General features: G+C 43.6%; 1 protein-coding gene across 1 annotated transcript; it reads left to right on the top strand.

The window, feature by feature from the left end:
• Positions 1–11015: 11015 nt before the first annotated feature.
• On the top strand, positions 11016–13184 carry LOC139191676 (uncharacterized). Its single transcript, XM_070812666.1, has one exon. The coding sequence runs from the start codon at positions 11016–11018 to the stop codon at positions 13182–13184; it is 2169 nt and encodes a 722-aa protein (XP_070668767.1).
• Positions 13185–17400: the final 4216 nt, after the last annotated feature.

Here is a 17400-nt window from a genome sequence, read left to right as displayed (position 1 = left end):
TTGGGTGGTTTGTTCATGGATCTTAGGGAAATACAAAAAATCAGCCAGAGCTGCGGCCCAGAAGAGGTCGATGATGAAGGCGCAGATGACGGGTGAAACAAAAAAAAAAATTGTTAACAGGTTGGGTTTGGATGACCCTAGCTTAACAGGTTAGGTTTGGATAGCTTAACGGATTGGGTTTGAATGACCCATTAAATTAACGGATCAGGTGAAATTCGATCCAAACCCAATAAACTAGATCTGTTTACAGGTCTAGTTGTAGTGGTTGGTCGAGTGGGAGGGGAAGAACAAGATGAACTGTACATCTTCTTCTTCTTCTTTTTTAATTTTTTAATTTTTTTTAATTTTTTTTAATTTTTAAATTTTAATTACATAAGAACAAAAATTACTTTTTATTATTGAAAATTTTTAATCTACATGGCAATATTTATTAAACTTTTGAGACCTAATTTTGTGTCACGTCAGTACTTAATAGATTTTCAGAAACTACGTTAATAGATTTTCAATTTCAAGGACCATCTTTTGATGGAGTGGATAATTTCAAAGATCATTCGTGATAAAATGTATTTTTGCAAATAGTGAAATTTTGGCTTATGAAAATGATCTTGTTTTTTTAATTATTTATTTTTTGGGAAGCCAATTAGGCCTATTAAATTGTGGAAAACATAATTAGAACAAACACTTCGACAACTTCTACTTTTATACAAAAACACTTCAAGAGTTTAATTAATTGGTGAAAAAGATACCTCATCTATTCACTTGTCATGTTTTAGTTGATTTTTAGTTATGAAATTTCTTTAGTGTTACAAAGTATATTATGTTTTTTCTCTAAAGTATTGAGTTTGAAGTTGTTTTAAGTGTGTTGTTTTCGAGGACTTACATGTAAAAACCTGTAATTACTACCTAAAGTACTAAGCATTAACAGTGCAAGCCATCCTAACATAGTAACATTGGCAACAGTTGACACTAGACCAGAAGATAAAAGAACATAAACTAGTATGCGATTTCACCTAAGAAAAGAATCTCATTTGGACTTTGTCCCCATGGTCCTGGCTAGCTCAGAATCCAAAGGCTAAGTTTGAACTTCGAATAAAGAGCAAAGTGATTTGCTTATGATTAGCTCGAGGAAAATGCTAAAGAGCCTCTTAAGATTGAACCCAACCCTGGGCTAAAAGCCAAATTTTCCCATTTATTTCCCCCTCCACCAAAACCTAACCCAACCCAACCCAACCTAAATGTTTGGGCTAAAAGTCAAATACCAAACAAAAGCCAAATACCCCCCAAGAATTATCCCACAAACGCGTGGATTCGCCCAAACCCAGCTTACTCTCGGCCTGAGGACGCACCCCACTCTTCCCAAGCAAGCTGAGCCATTCAACGCTCGACATGGTGGGACCCACTGTCAAGGCCGTTGTCGGCTACCATCAGGAGCCCAACGACTCTTTTTTGCATCAGACGGTTGCTACTTTTGGACTGTTGGTTGATACAAAGGTCCAGATTCAAATTTTGTTTTTCTTTTTTTTTTAAATGTATTTTTAAAATACATTGAATCCAACGGCTGAGATAAAATATAATCAAATCTAACGGTAAAAAAAAGATATAGCAGCCCAAATTTAAATCCAACAACTAAAATAATTAAAAAAAATTATTTAACTCAAAATTCACCCAAAAACTCTATAAATACCTATGTATTTGTTCAAACATCCACACAAAACTCAATTTTCTCCTACAATTCTTCCAATTTTTCTTTCTACCATTTCTTTCCATTTCCAAATTTTTCAACATGGCAATAGAGCATATTAGAGGTCGTAATTGGACATGTGAGGAAGATGTTGCTTTATGCTTGGCATGAGTTTTTGTTAGCGAGGATGGTGCAGTTGGCACGAATCAAAATAAAAAGATTTTGTGGATAAAATCATTCCAAAGTTCCATAAAAACTGCAATAGTGGCGGGAGGGAAGGCGGTGTTGTTTATGATTGGTGGAAGACTATCAACAAAGCATGCACTTTATGGAAGGGAAGCTTGAAGAGAGCCGTGGTTGGCATGGCTAGTGGAAGGAACGCCACAGAAATTGTGAGTTTTTTTGTTCATATTTTATTTGTCCTGTACATAATATTATTTGCAACTAATTGTTTTTATGTATTTTTTGCATAGGGTGACAAAGCAATGGAAATTTACAAGACAAAAGTAACACAAAAAAATCAACCTTTTAAGTTGCATCATGCTTGGGACATCCTCAAGGATTGTCTGAGGTGGGAAACCGATGCGGACCAACAATGGGGAAAATTATTTCAACATGAAGCTGCACCGACAAATGATGAAGATGAAGGTGTCGATGAAATGACCTCAACTCCATATTTTGAAAGGCCCCCGGGAAGAGATAAGCAAAAGGAAGCAAAGAGAAAAGTGAAGCCCCAAGATCCGATGAGTGCACACATTATTACCAGATTTGCAAGATTGACTGAAACCCATAGCACTCGCTAAAAAGAAGCGGCCCGAATGGGTTTGCAAATTAAGGAAAAAGGGGATAGGGAGCAAGATAGGTTTGAAATTAATTTCATGATGGAAGACCTCAACAAATACACTCCAAAGAGGAAGAAGTTCTTACGTGGTAAGCAAAATGAAATTTTGCGAAAGTATGCCACAAAGAGTATATTTCAAGATGATGAATCATCTCAACCCTATATCCCAAGTCTATCACGAAGTCCACCACCAAGTCAAGATGGTGGATATCATTATTAAGTTTATGTAGTGTATGAATTATCGATTGTATTTAGTTTATGTGGTTTATGAATTGTCGTTTGTACTAAGTTTATGTAGTTTATTAATTGTCATGTGTATTAAATTTATGACTTATTAATTATTGTTTCTATTAATCTAGATGCCTTCAATAATTATTGTACTTATTATTGCACACTTTGATGTAGAATAGATGCCTTCAATAGTTCAAACGACATTCAATAATTTTGACAACGTACTAGACAAAATACTTTGCAGATGAAGACACTTCAATTTATTACTAGAAAATACCAACATAGTACACTTAAAATTATTACATAAAATAACAACATAGCACACTAAAATTTAACACAAGAACACATTAATACACCAACATCATCAACGTTCACCTTTTCGGCGCCATACATGCTCAACCAAATCCTTACGGAGCATAACATGACCTTGAGGAGCTTGAATTCTATTTAAACGTCTCATATACTCATTCCATGTGACCTAATCCTGTCGGGTCTCATATGTGGTTGGAGCAAGATATTCAACATCTCTTGTCATAGCTCTCACATGTGTTGGTTGGTCATCATCCACATCTTCGTCTGAATCTTCTTCAATTTCGATGTACTCATCTTCCACAATCATGTTGTGCAAAATTATGCACATCATCATGATTGAATGAAGGTCTTCGATATGCCATAATCGTGCAGCCTCTTTAACAATGGCTCATCGAGCTTGTAAGTTCTCGAATGCTCTCTCCATATCCTTCTTGTAAAACTCCTGCCTCTGCGAAAATAATTTATTCTTCGCACTATCAGGATGAGAATAATTTTTGATAAAGGTAGACCAACTAGGATAAATATCATCAGTTAGGTAGTAACCTAACTCATATCTATTACCATTTACCTTGTACCAAAATTCTGGTGCCCATCCATTGACATATCATCGAACAGAGGAGAAGACCAAAGAATGTTGATATCGTTGTTTGATCCAGGAGCGTCTAAGATTGCATGCTAAATCCATGTAACGTAAGACGCCACAGCCTCGAGCACGATGGTTGACTTATTATGACAGCCCTTGAATTGACTGGCCCAAGCAGTAGGACAATTCTTCCACTCTTAATGCATACAATCAAGACTTCCTATTATACCAGGGAAGCTTTTTTTGTCTACCTTGCGTAGAAGCCTCTTCAAATCTTCATAATTTGGCTTGCGGAGGTATGTGGCTCCATATATGGCTTCAATTACCTTACATAAGTGTTTCAGGTTTTCAATAGCAGTAGTCTTCAAAAGTCAGCAATACTCGTCTGTTGAGTCTGCAGAGCACTCATTAGCTAGCATCCGAAATGCAGAAATGAGCTTCTAATGAGGTGATAGACTTTGTTGGCCTACAACATCTATCTTCCTTGCAAAGTAGTGGTCATGCTTGACAACTGCGTTCAAAATGCCTTCAAAAAGCTATCTCCTTATCCGAAACTGCCTCCAAAAATTTTGAGCATGAAATCTCGGATGCTCGATGACATAATCTTTCATCATTCGGTCATGACACTCTTCTCTATCACACTGCACAAATGAACGCCCCGTGACAGAACCACGATAGCTAGATTCAGCATGGTGCTCATATTGCATAAGCGAGTTTGCAAATTCGGCTTCTGCGTTCATCATTTCTGCATCCACATTGTTAAGGCTTGCTTGGTATTGTGCCATCTGCATTGCCATGCTATGTCTTCTTCTATCACCCATTGATGAGATATTAAGGATTTTTAGGAAACAAAAACACTTTAAAAGTTGAAAAATTGGTGAATATGATGTTTGATGGTTTGATATTCAACCTGTGTTTCATGCGTTTCTTGTGTTTTGTATGTATTTTGGTATGTGTTTCGTGTGTGTCATGTGTTTCACATGTGTTATGTGTGTGCTTCATCTTTATCATGTGTTTTGTATGTCCTTCACATGTATTTTGTATGCGCTTCACGTGTTATGTGTGTGTTTGGGCCCAAAATAACATGCTGGGCCGAGTATAGAACCACTCTCGGCCCGGGAGGCATGGCGACAGGGGAGCCTTGGATCATTTAGTACGTGGGCTCCTAAACCTAGGTCGGCTAGGTTATATTACATTTACGAGTCGAGTCCTAACACGATAAGGAGTCTCGGCAAGGGTAATAACCCGGAAGTGAATCCGGCTCAATAGAGGACTAGGTTCACAATCCTAGTAAACATAGGACTGGTCGAGTGGGTGTTTGATCCGGAGAAGAAGACCTAGTTCGAGTAGGGTTTTGACTCGACTTCAAAGGTATCCAGTGCTATAAATAGAGGAGGCTGTGCATCATTCAAGCCCCCGACAATTCAACACAAAACTGCCCTGCGCAAGCTTTCTCAACAACTTTGAGATTTTTTCTTTTCTTTTCTCGCTGACACATCTTCCGTTGGCATCAACAGCACTGTGGAAGCAACCGGTGATATCTTAAGTCGGCATAGATAGCTCTGTCATCGTAGAATCAGTCGGTCTCGCAGTATCTTCAGTTGGCATCAACAACACTGCGACGAGGACGGTTGGTTACCTATCCAAGTCTCAGTCGAGAAGGATTTCCGGATCCTTATTGATTGAGGTCATCTCATTAGCCTCCTCGGCGAAGTGAGGTGTTACAGTATATCGAGCTCGGCGCATTGCACGCCAAGTTATTTTATGATTGGATATTCCCAAGTGGGATTTAGAGTTCGGCATTCGGACGGCCGAACCACGTTCACCATTAAAACTTATATTTGCTTTGAGTATTTGTGCCCTTACACTTTGGTGTCGATTCGGCGTGAGTTTACTCTGACGAATAACATCACTGTGACTGAATCCGACGACGACGACTCGTGAACTTCGTAAGAATAGTAACCTTGTCTTCACGTTCGAGAACCCAAGAGACCGAGAAGCGTTCCTTCCTCGGTCACAATCGCAAGACGTAGGAGTCAGCCGCGCACCCAACGCAACATCAACAAATTTACTCATCGGCCGAGCTCGGCCGACGAGTTGGAACGCCCGCATTCACCGAAGGACGTAGTTAGCTTATAGATTACTCGGCCTGCGCGCCACGTAGGCTTGGTAGTTTCTAGGGTCAACATTTTGGCACGCTCAGTGGGACATAGGGCTAAACTACGAAGTTCATGCCAATTGAAACGCGATCGGTAAAAAAGAAACAACTATGGGAAAATCAACAGCCGATTTGCCGATTCAGAACGTAGGACACAATGTGCCACAGGCGCAGAATCCCGTCAGCGCCGTGACACCTGAATCCACAAGTGCAACCCGCCGAGAAAGGGAAGTTAATCTCGGCGGTCAGGTTCGCAGTCTTGAAATTCCCGATCGGAACACTTGCGTTCTCAATGAAGGAGTAATGGAAGATTGTGATGAAGATGGTGGCGAAGGATCCGATCCACCCACAAGGTCGTTTCTTCGAAAACGGCTTGACGAGCAATCTCGGACGGTTTAACAGACATTGAGTCGAGGAATCGATAAACTTCATGACGTGATACGCAATTCCAGTGAAGCACAAACCAGATTACTCGAAATACTAGTTAGCAAGGTCAGCGATGGTAGAACTTTCGATCTTGCCCAACATTTGCCGCCGAGGAATAATCTATTATCAAGTGCACTGGCCGAGCCAATTCCTGCTCAGCTCAGGCCAATTCAATTGGAAAGAGGAGGAGGGTCGAATAGTAGGTCAGACGAATCCGACGAGAGAGTGAAAGTAACACCTGTCGATATGACCGAGGTCCAACGGATGATCGATTCGGCCATGAAGAAAGGGCCGAAGTTCCCTAAGTTTATACACCCATATCCAGCTTATGTGGAACAGTTCGAATACCCTAGAGGTTTTAAAATCCTGGATTTTAGCCTTTTTGCCGGAGAATCATCCTTATCATCGTTAGAACATGTAGCTCGTTTCACCGCGCAATGCGGGGACGTCAATAGTGACTTTCACAAGCTGCGACTTTTCAATTTTTCACTGACTGGTTCAGCGTTTGCTTGGTATATTAACCTCCCACCAAATTCCGTCCAGAGTTGGGAGGAGTTGGTCGAGAAATTTCATGAGCAGTTTTATCGGTCGGGAATGGAAATGTCAGTATCCTCATTAGCAAGGATGGCTCAGGCGTCCGACGAGTCACCAATGGATTATCTTACTAGATTCAAATCAGCCAGGAATTGGTGCCGAGTACCTCTCCCCGAAGTCGAATTCGTCAGGCTTGCTCTGAATGGTCTTGATGTCGAATACAAAAAGAAATTCTTGGGGGCAAACTTTCAGGATATGTACGAATTAGCCCAACATGTCGAGCAATATGATTATTTACTCCGCGAGGAAAAGATTTCGAAAGCTCCATCTCGGGGGACGATTTACAAAAATCCTACTGTCAATTATGCATCAACCGAGGATGAATGTGTTAGTGTGGATGCAGCTGAGATAGTGATAGATAAGCCTTACGTTTGCAAGGCACTGACTCAAGTTGACTCTGAGGAAGTCAAAATCCGCTCGGTCACTGAAGGAACACTGAAGCCGTCAAAAGTTTATACTTTTGATATTACAAAAGCCGATGCAATTTTTGACCAACTGTTATCAGCGAGGATCATCAAACTTCGGCCTGGGCACAACATTCCCAAGGCCGAGGAGCTTAAAGGAAAGATATATTGCAAATACCACAATTCAAGCAAACATACGACAAATAATTGCGTCGTATTTCGAGACAACGTCCAAAGCTGGATTGATAGTGGCAAACTGAAATTTCCAGAGAAGAAGATGAGCGTTGATACTGACCCGTTCCCCACGACAACAGTAAATATGGTCGATGCATGCCTACCTAAAGACAAAGGGAAAGGGAAGGCCGAAGTTGTTGCGACGCAACGCTTTCGGAATCAGAATTCTCGGCCACGTTTCATGGCCGATTTTCGTTCAAACGAACCACCTACAGCTTTAACGGGACCCGCTATTGTCAAACCTATGATGGATTATAGCACCGATGAAGACAGTGGGACGGCGGCTTTGTGCAGTAAATGTAGAGCAAAGGTCGGCAGTGAGCCAGAGGAGAAGCCTTCTTCGCTTATAACGGAACAACCTACGGCCGCAACCCAGCAAAAGGTTGCCAACGTAGGCCAACATCATGGGGTTTTTGATAGGCTCGGTCCTAAAGTGAGGATGGAAGAGACACCCTCAGTCAGGCGGTGCCTTGATTTTGATGCTTCATTTTATGACGAGGACTACTATAAACGTAATTCTAGCAGTTCGGAATCATCGCGGAGCCAAAAAAATTTCAAACCTCTCGAACCTAAAGATCAACGTTGGTATACATATCATTCTTCGAAAGGCGTCTACACCGCACTATCCAAATCCCAGAAACGCCGACACTAAAGGATAGATTGCATGGCCCGCCGACGGGCAGCCCAAGAAACTTCGGTCCCTAAATGGCGGCCGAAGGACACAATTGCTACTGATGATGAACGACCACCTCCAGCTATTATGACAGAGTTGGTTCAAGGGAAACGACTGGTCAACCGAGATGTCGAAACCACGTTCGAAGAGGCTGATAAACGGATCAAACTTTTTCTTCGGCCGGGGGAGATGAAGGCACGCCTCGAGCATTTCAGGCAAGAGGCCAAAAGCAAATTAGCCCCGCCGGCCATACAAGAACCTTTGATCAAAATTCGACGGAATTTGCATTCGCCGTTCCTCGGGGAGGCTTTGGAATATATGCGAGAATTTCATAAGAAACATTCGGCCAAAGATCTGTATGGTTTGCCGAAGGCATGTCAGGACACAATTGATCTAGTCCTGACTTGTCCTGATGCCGAGCGAATCATTCAGAAGACCTCAGACCCATGATTGAAAGCAAGGTTCCAGCACATACGAGAAGCTCGTGTCATTGGATTTGAAGTCGACCCATACACTGATATCGATGCAGCCGACCTTCCTTTCTCAATGGAGGACCTTCAGTATTTACGATATCACTTCAAAGTATTTTCGGCTGTTTCTCTCTTCGGCCTTACGACCGATGAAATAGCACGTGTTGCACGATTGGATGCTTATCTCGACACCAGGGATGCCCAGATACACTACCAGGAGCAGGCTCGGATCCTGACCCCAAGCACACTGTTGATCTCAACCTCACCTGAGGCAATCACGCAGAACCAACAAGCTGCCGAAGCAGCACCGCAGGATCAAACCATTGAAGAAGGAGCAGAAAAGTCTCTTTGTCCAACTCTGACAACAACGAAAGCCGTAGTCGCCGACCAGACGAGAGATGAGGCTAGCAAGGAGGGTCCTCACCCGATGGGCCCGTCAGTCTTGGATAACATGGAAATCAGTATGGTCCATGTGTTACCCGCTGATTTCTAATCAAGCACAGCTCAGCCGAATTTCCTCGATGGTGATGTAGTCGCCGAGGAAGTCGGCCATGTTGATTTCGTATCTGTTGCTGAAGTTAAGTCAACAACAAAAAATGATAGTCTGAAGGCAGCTTTGGCCGAATTGTTTCCTTGTTCATCATCGGCCAAACTTCACCATTTAAAGCCATTGTATGTGACGGCCCACATCGAGGGATATCCAGTTTCTAAAGTTTTTGTCGACTGTGGAGCTACCGTCAATATCATGCCTATGAACATCATGAAGGCCTTACGTCGCTCTAATGATGAACTTATTCCGTCAGGGATCACAATGAGTAGTTTCGTCGGTGACAAATCCCAAACCAAAGGTGTACTTCCGTTAACAGTGAATATTGCCGGTCGTACTCACATGACCGCCTTTTTCGTGGTTGATTCCAAAACCGAGTATAATGCACTACTCGGTCGAGATTGGATTCACCAAACCAGCTGTATTCCTTCCTCATTGTATCAAGTGCTCATTTTTTGGGACGGCAAATCGGTCACTGTTCACCCGGCCGATAGCCAACCCTTCGAAACTAACATGATCTAAGCACGGTATTATGATGACCACGTCGGCTACATTACTTTGCAAGGCTTCAATGATGAAGGACGGCCGACTCGGATTTCTGTTCAGAAAGCTATCGAGGTTGGCACCGAGACTGTCCACCAGGATTCGACGAGACTCGGATTAGCCAACTTCCTCCCCGAGGCCGATGTTTGACACCGATCAGGAAAAACGTAGGGCCGTGGTTTCATCTATTATGGAACGACTGCTGGCCCATTGGTATACTATATCTAAACAACCAAATTCGGGCGTTAACCTCGTCGAGTTCCTTGCCGAATGAGATAATGGTCCTGTCTTATCTCTTGACAAAATTCAAGCCGCCTCGGCCGAGCTCGAAGATCATCAGCCCCAAGTTAAAGACCCCCTGGAAGAGATTAACGTTGGGACGGCCGATGACCCACGACCTTTGTTTATTAGTGCTTTACTTCCCCAACAAATGAAGGACGAACTTCGTGCCTTGCTTACGGAGTTCAAAGATTGTTTTGCTTGGAGCTACCATGAAATGCCAGGCTTAGATCGTACTCTTGTCGAGCATGAATTACGTATTAAGCCCGGATGTAAACCTTTCCGTCAGCCACCTCGTCGATTCTCGACCGAAGTGCAACTCGGCATCAAGGACGAACTGGTTCGACTTTTGAAAGCCGGGTTCATTCGGACAGCTCGATATGTGGAATGGTTGGCGAATATCGTTCCTGTCTTAAAGAAAAATGGTGCACTGCGCATCTGCATCGATTTCAGAAATCTGAATCTGGCAACTCCCAAATATGAGTATACAATGCCGATTTCAGATCTGTTAATCGATGCCGCGGTGAATCATGCGATCTTATCCTTTATGGATGGACATGCCGGGTACAACCAAATTTTCATTACCGAAGCCGATGTGCACAAAACTGCTTTCCGCTGCCCGGGGGCACTCGGCACTTACGAATGGGTTGTTATGCCATTCGGCCTCAAAAATGCCGGCGCCACATACCAACGGGCAATGAACACCATATTTCATGATTTAATTGGAACCATCGTCGAAGTCTATATCGACGATGTTGTAATTAAATCCAAACAACGGCGGACTCATCTGGATGATCTCCGACAGGCTTTCCTTCGTATGCGCCAACACAACCTCAAAATGAATCCTGCCAAATGTGCATTTGGTGTGTCGGCCGGTAATTTTCTCGGTTTCCTGGTACATCACCGTGGGATTGAAGTGGACGAAAATAAAGCACGTGCAATCATCAGTGCTCCACCCCCAACGACGAAGAAACAACTGCAGTCCTTACTCGGCAAGATAAATTTTCTCCGTCGATTTATAGCTAACTCGGCAGGAAAAATGAAAGCGTTCTCGACGCTTTTGAAACTTAAGGACTCAGATACATTTGCGTGGACGGACGAGCATCAGGCAGCGTTTACACAAATCAAAGTCTCCCTCACGACACCACCTGTCCTTGTTCCACCACGGCGCGGTAAACCTCTCAAACTATATATCTCGGCGGCTGAAGGGTCCATCGGCTACCTCCTCGCCCAAGATAACGATGCCGGGCGAGAGCAGGCTATTTTTTACCTCAGTCGAAATCTTAATCAACCGGAAACCAATTATTCCGCCGTTGAGAAGCTTTATCTTGCCGTGTTCTTCACCGCCTTCAAGCTCTGGCATTACATGCTTCCGTCGGTCACACAAGTCATTACCCAGACCAACGTTATCCGGTACATGCTTACCCGGCCAATCGTAAAAGGGAGAATTAGGAAGTGGACGATGGCGTTGTCCGAGTTTAGCTTGCAATACGTGTCTCAGAAAGCTGTCAAAGGCCAAGCATTGGCCGACTTCCTTGCTCAACACCCTTCCCCCTACGGTTTTGGGGACACCGATGTCAAAATCGGCATGGTTGAAACACGCGACAACTATTGGACGATGTATTTTGACGGTTCCAGTACTTCATCCTCGGCCGGCGTTGGGGTTGTCATTCAATCTCCTAATCACGATCGTTGGTATTTTTCGCTTAAGTTGGATTTTGACTGCACCAATAATAAGGCTGAATATGAAGCCCTTATCATCGGCCTTGGCCTCCTTCATGACTTGCGGGCCACCCGTGCCCTCGTCCTCGGCGATTCTGAGCTTGTGATTAACCAACTTAATGGGTCTTTCCGCTGCATGAGTTGTACCCTGGCACCCTACCACATGGTTGCCAGCTATTTGGCCGAGTCATTCGACGGTATTACTTTCGAGCATATTTCCTGGATCCATAATACCGACGCGGACGAGTTGGCTCAAATCGCCTCCGGTGCACAACTCCTGGGGGGCAAGCTAGGCCGAGAAATACCGGTGTTACGACAGCTGTACCCGGCCTTGGTTAACCAGCAAATCCTCCGACGCGACGACGTGATACGCACCAGAGTCATGTCCTTACCCTCGTTGTTAGATCGACAAGACTCTATAGAGGTTTGTGCTGTTGAGGCAATACCAGATGATTGGAGAAAGCCCATTATGCAGTACCTTGACAATCCCAATGGAAAACATAGTCGCAAGACACGAGTTCACGCCACGAACTATGTCATGTATCAAAATGAGTTATACCGGAAAGGCGAGGATGGATTGCTACTACTATGCCTCGGCCCCCAAGAGGGTGCTCAAGCGATCACAGAAATACATGAAGGGATTTGCGGAGCTCATCAATCCGGACGGAAAATGCGATGGCTACTTCGACGACACGGCTATTTTTGGCCAAGAATACTAAAGGATTGTATCGAGTTCGCACGAGGATGCGTACAGTGTCAAATCCATGGGCCTATACAAAGGGTCCCGGCCGAATCGTTGAATTCAGTCATTAAACCATGGCCGTTTAGAGGATGGGCCATGGACGTGATCGGTAAAATCACGCCATCTTCTGGGGCTGCCAAGCACTCATGGATAATAATGGAGACTGATTACTTTACTAAGTGGGTCGAAGCGAAATCATATGCCGAGCTAACATCTAAAGAAGTTTGTGACTTTGTGGAAGAACACATTGTGACCAGATTCGGCGTACTGGAAACAATTATAACCGACAATGGCACGATCTTTACAGCCGAAAGATTTAGAGAGTATACAGCAGGTTTGAAAATTCGGCTTGAACAGTCTACACCGTATTACCCACAAGCAAATGGGCAGGCCGAGGCAAGTAATAAAGTGTTGATCGGCATTCTCGAGAAGGTAATAAAGGAAAGGCCCGGTATGTGGCATTTGAAGTTGAATGAGGCATTATGGGCATATCGAACGTCACCCCGATCGGCGACTGGGACAACCCCGTATGCACTAACTTACGGACACGACGTAATGTTACCAGTCGAGTTAAGCATAAATTCATTGCGGTTGATTGAGCAAAGTAGTTTAGTTAGCGCGGAATATAATCAGTCCATGAGACAGGAGTTGGAAGATTTGGAAGAAGCGCGACTTGACGCTTACAACCTGTTGGTGGCACAAAAACGGATTGCCGAACGAGCCTATAATCAAAAGGTACGGTAGAAAACATTTGGCGAGGGTGAATTAGTTTGGCAAACGGTGTTGCCCGTAGGACTAAAGGATCCTAGGTTCGACAAGTGGTCGCCAAATTGGGAAGGGCCATTTGTTGTGCATAAAGTATACGGTAAGGGGGCATATCATCTTAGAGACCGGACCGGGTTAGTTCACAAATTACCAATTAACGGGAAGTTTTTGAAGAAATACTATCCGGTCACTTGGGAAATACGGGAGTAAAACGTTCATTTCATTAAAATTGATAAAATACAAAGTGAGCTGGTCGATCGGTTTACATAAAAGACAAAATAAATTCAAGGCGAAGAGGGTAGAAGAGTGCCGAGCAGGGCCTTCAGCTCTAACCATCGCACTTCGCCCATGATGACCTGGGCCTGCCGGTTCTTCTTCTCCAGCTTCAATTGCTCGACCCGTTGTGCGTTCACCGCATACTCGGTTAAGCAAGCCTTACCGCCCGACTCGAAGTCCTTGGTAAGCTCGGAAGCAATGGCCGACCTTCGTTTCGACAATTCGACCATTTAACGGTCGAGGTCGGCCAAGATCTCCCCTTTAGCCTTTAAAGCATCAATCTTCGGATGAAGAGTATCTTGCACGGCCGTGGCAGCCTGCAGGTCTTGTTCGGCCCTTAGAGCGTTCTCGGAAATACTGAAAGTTTCTCGAACCCGCTCCAAGGCGGCTGACGCCTGAACGACAGCCTCGCCGCTCAGCTGACCGTCGGCTCCAAGGTCGTTTAGACATTCGCCCAGCAAATCAAGACATTTGCGCTCAAGGACTTGCGACGCCAAAAACGACAGGACCTCTTGCAGCCGAGTCAGAGCAGTTGAATCAGCAGTTTCGGTTGTGGCGGTCGAAGGACCAGCCTCTCCAGTAGTACTGGACAAGAGAGCTTTGAATTCGACCTCCCACGAAACCTGCACACAGAAATCAGGTTAAGCTCAAAGGAAGTCATGAAAAGATAGCAAGAAGGTTTCGTTTCTTTTAACCTGTCGAGAGGATACCTCGGCCATGGCTTCAGGATCGTTGCTCGAACCTAAAGAACTCAATGGCCGAGCCCAGTGTCTTAGACTGCTTCTCAGTTCACGCGGCCGATGGAGGTTATCTACGTTCGATGGCCACTGAGGCGGCCAAGAAATATAGATAACACCCTTCGGCGCATAGAAGTTTCGATGAAAAGAGTACGCAGGCACCTGACAGTATTTTTCTGGTTTAGAGTTTTATGGCAAGAAAATAATCAAGGAAAGGCGGTAGAGGGTACTTACGAAGGCCGAAGTAGCCTCCTGCGAAAGAATGTGGAGGTCCTGGTCTTGAGGATGAACGGGCGTTTCCGCCGTTGCCTCTGGCTCCTCGGCCGGTCGTTTGCCATGGTCGGTCGTGGAAGGACCGACTTGAACAGCCACCTCGGACATTGGAGAAGGTTGACGGCGAGTATGAGGGCGATTTGCCAGCGGAGCCTCGTCGCTCCCCTCGCTCTCTTCCAGAACGAAGACCGAGGGCTTTGGATTTGCAGGGGAAGTTCTCTCGGTCGCAGAGACCGCCTTTTCCAGGACATGTGCAGCCTCGACCGAAGGGGGTACAACTGGTGTACCGGCCCCAGAAACAGGCCGTGCTTAAACTGTCTCTGCGGCCGGAGTTGGCTGTTTCTCGACCAAGGCTTGGCCGACGGCGGGAAAAGGATAAACACTGGGAGTCGTCGCATCCGTAGTTTGATTGGAGATGACGTGGATTTCCCGTGCTCCTTTCTTTGCCAGGTTTTTTACCCGCTTGGCAGGCGGCGAAGGTTCGATGATCGGCTCGGCCTCTTGACGAGGCCGTTTGCTCAGCACAGCAGTCTTGGCCCTCTTAGCAACGACCGATTTTTTCTCGGCCGCAGCTGATAGGAGCATATTTATGCGACTTAGTATGTTTGTTTTTGTGCATTTATGTTCTTAGTTCTTAGTTATGTTAGTAGTTTAAGCCATTTTTGTGTGTTTGTAGGTTCTATGGGCCAAGGATGCAAGAAGATGCATTTTGGAGCATTTTGGAGCATTTTTGGGCTAAGATTGGATGGTGCAAACATGGAGACATGAGGATGGACGTTTTGGGCTTTTGTGTGTGCAAGTGTGTGTGTGTAATTGCAAGGATAAACACATGCAAAGAAGCCCACATGCAAACTCAAGGCAAGAGAGGGAGAAACCACATGCAAAGAAGCCCACATGCAAAGTGAAGACAAAACTCATGGCAAAGGTGAAGGAATTGTGTGTGTTTTGTGATTGAAATGATGAAGCATGTGTGTGTAAATGCAAAGGGGATCTAAACATGGACAGCACATGTCATGTGCAAAGGAGAAACAAAGATGACAACACACACATGCAAAGAAGAAAACAGCAAGAAAGGCATGTGCAAAAGAGAAACATGGACAACCAACAAATTCGTCAAAACTGCCTGTGCAGATTAGCTGACTTTGGAAGCATGTTACGAACAGCTCAGAATGAATTAGAAAATGAGCCTTATATTCATGGAAAGCTACGGATGTCTACTTTCTGGAGCAATTTACGGATTGTTAATATCATTTTTCTAGAAGAAGTTATGGGCATTGTAACACTGAAAGGTTCAGAAACGTGGACAACACATACACAAAGAGAAAGGCAAGGCATGGACGGTTTGACATGGGCAGAAAATGGGTGGATTGTTGGCTGAAATAATGAAGAACATGTGTGTACAAATGCAAGGAAAAACACACACACATGGGCAAAGGAAACACACACACATGGGCATAAAATGGGTTGATTTGTGGTTGAAATGATGAAGCATGTGTGTGTAAATGTAAAGAGGAAACATGCCAACACACACCCACACAAGCTCACATGCAAAGGAAATGGAGTGGTCCTCTCCCTAGCCTATAAATACATCCACCCTTCACCATAACAAGGGAAAAAAACCAAAGAGAACACAATCCACCCATCCACCCTTCACCATAACCCACCTATATCCATCCACCACCATAATTTACCACTCATCCATCAAACCACACCTTGTGCCGCTACAAAGAGAAGAAGAAGGATCTTGGACGTGCTTGCCATTCAAATTGGATTGTTGGAGCGTTTTTAGGTGTTTTCTTTCTTTTGTTTTCAATGTTTAAATTTGTTTATCTTTGCTTTGTAAGTATGAGTGGCTAAACCCCTATTTAGTTAGGGGGAAGTTTGAAGCCATGAACATGCTTGAGATTTAAATTGATTTCTTCCAATTGTGATTTGATAAGTTGTGATTGCAATTCAATTATCTATTTTATTCATAACTAATTCTTGTATGTTTATTAAGGATGCATACTTAGTTTTCATGCATGAATTAGATGCTAGAATATAAATGAGTTTCACCTAATCGTTACAAATTTATATTCATAAGTAGTGAAGGTTGTTTATCACAATCGCGTTAATTGAATTCTTGGCATAAGTTTCATGCAATTCATAGTTACAAGTGTTTCGTCAATGCTTATGATTTTTATAGAACTTAATGATTCTTGCTTGTATCTCTATTATGCAATTCATGTAGGGAACTTGTGGGGAATGCTTTGGGTTGTTGTATGCAATCATCCAATTCAATGAAATTAGGAAAATCTGAGGATTAATTTAAGCGTACCTAATTAATCTGGGGTGTTGAGCATCATAGTTTATTGAAAAGCAATTGGAAATCAATTCATATACAAGTGTGTCATGTGTGAAGAACGGACCTCTAACTAATCCATCCATCATCTTATTTCTTAAATTTGTTTTACAATCTTCCTAGTTTTATAACTTGTTTGTTTGTTTCAAATTCATCAAAACTAAAATCCCCCTTTTACTTTCTTGTTTCAAAGTGTTTAAAATTTGTTTGTTTGTGTTTTAGAGTGTTTTGAGTCAAGTCAAAACCCAAATTTCGTCCAAAGTTGTGCTAAGAGTCAGAAACTGCCTAGTTTGTGTTTTTAGGCAGTTTTGAGTGTCTTTAAGTTATTTTGAGTCTTGTGAACTTGTTTTGAGTTCTTTAAGTCTATTCAAACGTTTTTAACTTTGTTTTTATGTTTTTGAGTTAGTTTAGAGGTTTTAGCAAGCCCTCCTAATCCCCGGTTTAGAACGATCCCTACTTACATACTTTACTACAATTGTCAAAAAGAGGGTTTAATTTGTGTGCTTATATATATTTCGCATCAAATTTTGGCGCCGTTGCCGGGGATTAGCAACTTTGCTAATCCCTT

Source organism: Malus domestica, chromosome 15 (assembly GCF_042453785.1).
Source record: "Malus domestica chromosome 15, GDT2T_hap1".
NCBI lineage: Eukaryota > Viridiplantae > Streptophyta > Magnoliopsida > Rosales > Rosaceae > Malus > Malus domestica.
This window is presented reverse-complemented; position numbering and strand designations above follow the sequence as displayed.

Excerpts from the sequence above, each read along its gene's own strand:
- LOC139191676 (XM_070812666.1), top strand. The coding sequence starts at position 11,016 with ATGAAAGCGTTCTCGACGCTTTTGAAACTTAAGGACTCAGATACATTT.